Here is an 8755-nt window from a genome sequence, read left to right as displayed (position 1 = left end):
TTGTTTCACAGTTCTGGAGGCTAGAAGGCCCTCAGAGTGTTGGACCCTTCCAAGGGCTGTGAGGGAAGGGTCTGTTCTAGGCCCCTTTCTTTGGCTTATAGATGGCCACCTTCATATTCACATGGCAGTCCCTCTGTATGTCTCTTCATATTGTCTTACCTTCTATGCATGTCTCTGTGCTCAAATTTCTCCTTTTTATAAGGACAACAGTCACGTTGGACTAGTGCCCACCCTAATGACTTCACTGTAACTTGATTACCTCTGTAAAGATCCTATCTCTAAACAAGGCCACATTCTGAGGTATTTGGGGTTAAGTTTTCAACATAAAAATTTGTAGGAATTGGGGCACCTGGGTGGCTCAGTCGGTTGAGCGTCCAACTTCAGCTCAGGTCATGATCTCACAGTCCGTGCCCCACGTCAGGAGTCGAGCCCCATGTCAGGCTCTGTGCTGACAGCTCAGAGCCTGGAGCCTGCTTCAGATTCTGTGTCTCCCTCTCTCTCTGCTCCTCCCCTGCTCATGCTCTTTCTCTCTCTGTCTCAAAAATAAATAAAAACATTAAACAGTGAAAAAAAAAATTTGTAGGAACACAATTCAACTCATAACAGAGAGCTCTACTGGATGTGAGTTATAGGATACTGTTTCCCAGTGGTGATATTACTTAACCCTGCTACCTTGGTAAATGAGGGAACAATGGGCCACTGCCCCAAGCAGGAGCCTCTGATTGGCTGGGCTTGGTCACACGCACATACCACCCCTGCCAGTGAGCAGAAGGAAAGCTAGAATATGGCCTTTTCAGTTTCTAAAAGGGATGCCTTCTACCGAGACTTGTGCTGTAAGGATGTCCCAAATGGAGGAAGGAGGTTCAATGGCTGAGTACTTAAAAAACCTGACAAGTAGCTACATCAGTGCTTTTGAAACCAACTAGTGTCTTCAAGTAGGCATATTAGTCTTTGGAAAGAGGCTCTGAATAACATTTAAATAGAGGGTCTAGAACCAAGCCAGGTGAAAAAAGAACTCTAACAACTGATGGCAAAACATGTAAATTAGAGCCCAAGTCTATTTCTCGTTCACACCAAGAGAGGCAGGGTAATGTGGAAACTTTCTGCTCAAAACGATTAATTTCCCTTTCCACAATTCCTGATGGAAGAGGCAAGCCCCCAGGTCCACACATCCCCTGTCCTCACTGACTTCACCACCACCACGCTCTGTGTTGAGATATGCAAGTGCTGAGACGTGGAGTGCACACATTTCTTGGGATTGGAAGAGAAGCAAAACTGGACAAATGCCGTCAGGGCCATTGGTCAGAGTCATTGCTGGGTGATAGACATCTGTGTCAGGACGGTCGGGCCAGTCCCTGTGTCGTCCTGTGGGAGTATAGAAGCATTGAAAAGAATGAGAGCCTAAGAGTGAATAGCCACTGCCATGGCCAAGTTCTTGCCTTCCCTGTTCTCATTACCATGCCTTCTGCAGGGCTCTTTTATCCACTTGTGCTTTCTTATTTATTGAGGACCTATCGGCCAGACACTGTGCTAAGGGCTGAGATGCAATGAAAATACTAGGTGCCTTTTCTAGGGAGATCCCAGCATGGAGGGTGAGACTGACATGCTTTAAAAAGCTACAAAGCAATATTTTTAAAGCATGTATCAGTATGTGGAATTATGTATCCTTTCCTGCATTTACTTATTCCCTCTGTCCCCTACCACTGCAGTGCAGTGGACTTTGTCACTTTTACTGCTGTTGTGTGTCGCACCACAGCACATACGAGTCTGGAGAATGTTAGGGATTCAGTAAATATTCATGAATAATATTTATGATGGTGAAAGGGCGGGCCTACGCCGGCCGACTCCATCTTGTTCTGTGTTCTCCACCTTGAGTGACTATGTCCCCGACATGACCCCTTTTCCGGGAAATTCACAGAAACCTCAGACTGCGCCTCCTCCCCTTGAGTAACCTCCCGCTCACCCGTTCAAACTTTCTGATCAAAACACGCCCAGCGACCTGCGTAACAGGACTCCGACCCTTCCCCAACCAATCGGCTGAGGCCACGACCCTTCCCCAGCCAATCGGCTGAGGCCACAGCCATTACCTCACCAACTGCCCCTAGACCCCTATAAAACCTTTGTGCTTTTGAAACTCGCTCTCTCCCTGGTATCTCACCGCTGCGTCGGTGCAGGTAGGGGATTGAGCTCGAGCTAGCTCGAATAAAGGTTCTTTTGCTTTTGCATCGGACTCGGCTCCCTAGTGGTCTTTGGGGATCACGAATTCTGGGCATAACATTTGGGGGCTCGTCCGGGATCCCCAAGACCCCCGAGGGACCCCCGACCCGGAGAGCCTGACTGGCCACGGTTAGTGTCTGTCTGTTTGTTCTGTCTTTTCTGTGTGAGCTCACTTCTGGAGTTCTGGTAGTGCCCGACGCGGTCTAAGTGGACGCACTGGAGGACCACGGGCCGGGAGTTTCGGAAGACGTTCCGATTCTCCCTTCTGGAGGGACGTGGAATCCCCTCAAAGGTCTGAGACGAGGCGGGTCGCTCCCGCTGGTCGGCGTGAGGCCGTCGTCTTTGGAGGGACGTGGAATCCCCTCATCGGTTTTGGAGGGACGTGGAATCCCCTCAAATGTCTAAGCTAGCTTTCAGTTTTGCTTCCATGGAGTTGGAAGATTTTCTAGGGGCCCTCTGTTTGTCTGTTTTTGTGTTTCTCTGTTTTGTTCTGTGGACTTACTGGACGGACGTTATGGGACAGACTCAGACTACTCCTCTAAGTATTATGATTGATCACTTTAAGGATGTGAGGGGAAGAGCTAACAACCTCAGTGTGGAAGTCCGAAAGGGTCGGTGGCAGTTTTTTTGTTCTAGCGAGTGGCCAACTTTCAATGTCGGATGGCCACCAGAGGGGACCTTCGACCTCCCTACCATCCACCGAGTCAGGAGTATCATCTCTCAGCCTAAGACGGGCCATCTTGATCAGCTCCCTTACATTATCACTTGGCAGGACCTTGTAGAAGACCCACCCTCTTGTCTTAAGCCCTTCCTAGCCCCGCTCCCTCCGGAGCCAAAACCCATTCTTGCTTTGCAGGGGACAAAGAAGAAGAAAAGTCTTATCCAGCCTTCAGCACCCCTCTACCCTGTCTTACAGTGGGGTACTGAAGAAGAATTAATTTTTCCTCCCTCGTATAACCCCTCTAGGATGCCGGAAGAACACCATCCTCCCCCTCCGGGGGAGGCAGACGCTGTTCCGAGAGCGGGAGGCGGAAACGCTCCAGTGGGAAGCCCGCCCTTCACCAGACAAAGGGCTCAGAGGGAGCAATCCGCCTCCGCCGCCGACTCCACTATTCTGCCCCTGCGAGCCACCGGACCCCCAGACGCGGAGGGGAACCAGCCCCATCACTATTGGCCTTTCGCCACTAGTGACCTCTACAATTGGAAAGCTCAGAATCCTAAGTTTTCCGAGAAACCGGCAGGGCTTATTGATTTATTAGACTCTGTTCTTTTTACCCATCAGCCCACGTGGGACGATTGCCAGCAGCTTTTGCAGGTCCTGTTCACGACTGAAGAAAGAGAAAGAATCGTCAACGAGGCCCGAAAACTAGTTCCGGGCACAGACGGGAATCCCACCACCAACCAGGCTCAGATAGATGCCTCCTTCCCCTTAACTCGGCCCCAGTGGGATTTCAACACGGCAGAAGGTAAGGAGAGGCTCCGGGTCTACCGCCAGACTCTAATGGGGGGTCTCCGAATGGCTGCTAGAAAGCCAACCAATTTGGCCAAGGTAGGAAATGTACAACAGGGAAAAGATGAATCTCCGGCTGCCTTTTTAGAACGGATCATGGAGGCATTCCGTACCTATACCCCCATGGATCCAGAGGCTCTGGAAAGCAAGGCAGCTGTTATCATGGCCTTTGTAAACCAATCGGCCATAGACATTAGGAGAAAATTACAGAAAATAGATAGACTAGGAGAAAAAAGTCTGCAGGACTTACTGGTGGTAGCCGAAAAGGTATATAATAACCGGGAGCTTCCTGAGGACAAGCAGGCTCGCGCCATGGCGGCTGCCAGCAGTAAGCAGACTCGAGACCTGGCGAGAATACTACTAGCTACCACTGCTGACTCCCCTGAGGAACGAGACCGCCGTCTCTGGCAGCTGGCAGACGACGCAAGAAAAGGTAAAAGAACCACCAAGGGGGGGAAGCAGAGGCTGCAGAAGGATCAGTGCGCATACTGCAAGGAGATAGGGCATTGGGCCCGAGATTGTCTGAAAAGGGCCGGCGGGAAAGGAAGCAAGACTGATCGAGTAAAAGTCCTAGAGCTAGATGAACTAAGTGATTAGGGGAGTCGGGGTTCGGACCCTCTCCCCGAACCCAGGGTAACTCTTAAAGTGGAGGGGACCCCTGTTGACTTCCTTGTTGACACCGGAGCACAACATTCGGTCCTCCGCACCCCACAAGGAAAACTAGCCAGCAAGAAGTCCTGGGTACAAGGGGCAACTGGTATGAGCCAGTATTCATGGACTACCCGAAGAACAGTAGATTTGGGAACGGGCCGGGTATCCCACTCCTTTATGGTAATACCAGAATGCCCCTACCCGCTGTTAGGACGGGACTTACTGACCAAGATTGGAGCTCAGATAACTTTCAGACAAGGGGGGCCTCAGGTCACCGATGGCAAGGGCCACCCCATCCAGGTCCTGACCATGAAACTGGAGGATGAATACCTCCTCCACCAGGAGGCGCTCCCGAGAGAGGATAATATAGACAGATGGCTACAAGAATTCCCCTCGGTTTGGGCAGAGACTGGGGGGGGGATGGGACTAGCCGCTCATAGGACCCCAGTCCTGGTAGAGCTCAAGCCAGGAGAGAGTCCGGTAAGGATCAAACAATACCCCATGTCACAGGAGGCCCGGAAGGGGATCCAGCCACACATCCGGAGACTACGAAGCCTAGGGGTACTAGTTCCTTGCCAGTCTGCCTGGAACACCCCCTTACTGCCGGTCAAAAAGCCTCACACAAATGACTACCGACCGGTACAAGACCTCCGGGAAGTAAATAAGAGGGTCGCGGACATACACCCAACTGTTCCCAACCCATATACTCTCTTGAGCTCCTTGGCGCCCTCCAGGGTCTGGTATACTGTACTAGATTTAAAGGACGCCTTCTTCAGTCTGCCGCTGGCACCCCAGAGCCAACCCCTGTTCGCCTTCGAGTGGCATGATCCGGAGGAGGGCTACAGTGGGCAACTCACCTGGACACGGCTACCTCAGGGATTCAAAAATTCACCCACCATCTTCGACGAGGCACTACACGAGGACCTGGGTGAGTACAGAAGGGAGCACCCTGGCCTCACCCTCCTACAGTACGTAGATGACATCCTGATTGCTGCCGACACGGCCAAAGACTGTGAGCGAGGGACCCAGGACCTGCTGGCTACCCTGGGGGCCTTAGGGTACCGGGCATCCACGAAGAAGGCTCAGATATGCAGGGAGAGGGTAAGTTACCTGGGATATATCCTAGAGGGCGGACAGCGGCGGTTATCAGATGCCAGAAAAGAAACTGTCCTAAAGATCCCTACTCCCACCTCCCGAAGAGAAGTGAGGGAATTCCTAGGATCAGCCGGCTACTGCCGCCTCTGGGTTCCAGGTTTTGCTGAGATCGCCAGGCCCCTATATGAAGCTACCAAAGAGGGGAAAACATTTAAATGGACTGAAAAAGAAGAAATTGCCTTTAATCAGTTAAAAAAGGCCCTCCTAAGTGCCCCAGCCCTGGGCCTACCAGACATTATGAAACCCTTCCACCTCTTTGTAGACGAACATAAGGGAATAGCAAAAGGGGTTCTAACTCAAGCCTTAGGCCCCTGGAACCGCCCAGTGGCTTACCTGTCTAAGAAACTAGACCCAGTGGCTGCCGGCTGGCCGCCATGCCTAAGAATTATTGCGGCGACAGCACTCCTAGTCAAGGATGCAGACAAACTGACCCTAGGACAGGAGATCTGGATCACAACCCCACACGCCATTGAAGGGGTCCTGAAACAGCCTCCTGATAGATGGATGAGCAATACACGTGTGACTCATTACCAGAGCCTCCTACTCAACCCTCCACGAGTGCGGTTCCACCCCAGTGCAGCCCTCAATCCTGCAACCCTGCTGCCCGACCCTGACCTAGGTGCTCCACTACATGACTGTGCGGGAATCCTGGAACAAGTACATGGATTCCGGATGGACCTGACCGACCAGCCCCTCCCCGATGCCGAGGCTACTTGGTTCACTGATGGCAGCAGCTTTGTGCGAGATGGACACAGGTATGCGGGTGCAGCGGTGGTCACCGAAACGGACACCGTATGGGCGGAGGCTCTACCCTCCGGAACATCAGCCCAGCGAGCGGAGCTCATAGCCCTCACCAAGGCGCTGATGCTGGGAGCTGGAAAACGGCTTAACATCTACGCAGACAGCCGTTATGCATTTGCCACAGCTCATATTCATGGGGCAATTTATCAGGAGAGGGGGTTACTGACGGCAGAAGGACGGACTATAAAAAATAAGCAGGAGATACTTAACCTGCTTACGGCCTTATGGCTTCCTGCCAAGCTAGCCATTATCCACTGCCAAGGGCACCAAAAAGCTGATAACCCAGTAGCTAGAGGTAATCGAAAGGCTGACCAGGCAGCCAAGGCAGTAGCCCTTACTCCAGTCCCCACCATGACCATACAACTACCAGACCCGGGAGACCCAGTTTTACCAGACCAGCCCAAATACTCCCAGGAGGAGTTACAGCGGATCAAGAAACTCCCCATGGCCCAGGAGATAAAGGGATGGTGGTATACACCTAACAAGGAGCTCGTGCTGCCAGACCGGCTCGGAGTCTCAATATTAGAGCACATGCATCGGTCTACTCACATGGGGGCCCAAAAATTAAAAGACTTAATCCGACATGCCGGAATCAAGATTCACCAACAGGACACCAAAATAGAGCAAGTTGTATCTGCCTGCAAGACCTGCCAACTCACCAACGCGAAAGCCACATCAAATAAAAAAGGAACCAGGCTCAGAGGCACCAGACCGGGAGCCCAATGGGAAGTCGACTTCACTGAAGTCAAACCAGGAAAGTATGGTTATAAATATCTTTTAGTATTTACAGACACCTTCTCTGGCTGGGTGGAGGCATACCCAACCAAGCATGAAACGGCTCAGACGGTGGCTAAGAAGCTACTAGAAGACATCTTACCCAGGTATGGTTTTCCTGCCATGGTAGGATCAGACAATGGACCAGCTTTTATCTCTCAGGTAACACAGGCAGTAGCCAAGGCGGTGGGGGCAAACTGGAAATTACATTGTGCTTATAGGCCCCAGAGCTCAGGACAGGTAGAAAGAATGAATAGAACCCTAAAAGAGACCCTTACCAAATTAACCATGGAGACTGGCGGGGACTGGGTGACTCTCCTACCGTACGCCCTTTACCAGGTTAGAAACACTCCTTACACTCTGGGTTTTACTCCCTACGAGATCATGTTTGGCAGGCCACCCCCTGTTATTCCCAGCCTTCGAGCTGAACTTCTTGCAGAGTTTAAAGATCAAGAACTTTTTCTTTCCTTGAGAGGGCTCCAGAGGGCGCACGAGGACATTTGGCCGCGCCTCCGTGCCATCTACGAGGCTGGCCAGACCCTGACACCTCATCAGTACAAGCCGGGAGACTGGGTCTATGTCAAGAGGCACCACCGAGAGACTCTCGAGCCGCGCTGGAAGGGACCCTACATTGTAGTGCTGACAACCCCCACCGCTCTCAAAGTAGACGGCATCGCGACCTGGGTCCATCACACCCACGTTCGGCCAGCGGACCCCTCCTCGATCCGGAAGGACTTCGTCACGCGATGGGCCATCAGTCGGGACCAACACAACCCGCTCAAGCTCAAGCTCAAGCTACAGCACATTCGACCCACCTAATATTGGTAACTCTGTTAACTCTGCTTGTCATTGCTCATGCTACCGGGAGTCCCCACACCCCCCAAAACATCACCTGGCAGATCATAGATACCAGCTCAGGGACAATACTTAATTAGACCTCCCAGAGCCACCCCAGGGACACATGCTTCCCAGAACTTGGCGTAAACTTCTAAACTCTGTTCCCCTTGTCACCATAAATGCAGCCGGACCCATGATTGGGTCCGTAAGTTACATGACAAGGGGGGAATGAAAGGGCGGGCCTACGCCGGCCGACTCCATCTTGTTCTGTGTTCTCCACCTTGAGTGACTATGTCCCCGACATGACCCCTTTTCCGGGAAATTCACAGAAACCTCAGACTGCGCCTCCTCCCCTTGAGTAACCTCCCGCTCACCCGTTCAAACTTTCTGATCAAAACACGCCCAGCGACCTGCGTAACAGGACTCCGACCCTTCCCCAACCAATCGGCTGAGGCCACGACCCTTCCCCAGCCAATCGGCTGAGGCCACAGCCATTACCTCACCAACTGCCCCTAGACCCCTATAAAACCTTTGTGCTTTTGAAACTCGCTCTCTCCCTGGTATCTCACCGCTGCGTCGGTGCAGGTAGGGGATTGAGCTCGAGCTAGCTCGAATAAAGGTTCTTTTGCTTTTGCATCGGACTCGGCTCCCTAGTGGTCTTTGGGGATCACGAATTCTGGGCATAACAATGGAAGCATATATAGCCTCCCAGAGGAGGAGGCTATATGTCATCATGACTCATTCTCATGGTGGTGAGTTGATTGCATTAACAATGGGTTTTTATAATTCTCTATATTCATGCTCTTTGGC

General features: G+C 52.0%; 1 protein-coding gene across 1 annotated transcript; it reads left to right on the top strand.

Annotated features, from left to right (window-relative positions):
* Positions 1 to 2731: 2731 nt before the first annotated feature.
* Positions 2732 to 7813, top strand: LOC122220921 (the record flags this gene model as incomplete). The annotated part of the gene is given in 1 exon segment (XM_042940444.1): positions 2732 to 7813. A coding segment is annotated over 1 exon segment (5082 nt), but the record flags the coding sequence as incomplete, so codon positions are not given.
* Positions 7814 to 8755: the final 942 nt, after the last annotated feature.

This window comes from Panthera leo, chromosome A1, assembly GCF_018350215.1.
Source record: "Panthera leo isolate Ple1 chromosome A1, P.leo_Ple1_pat1.1, whole genome shotgun sequence".
Lineage (NCBI taxonomy): Eukaryota > Metazoa > Chordata > Mammalia > Carnivora > Felidae > Panthera > Panthera leo.
This window is presented reverse-complemented; position numbering and strand designations above follow the sequence as displayed.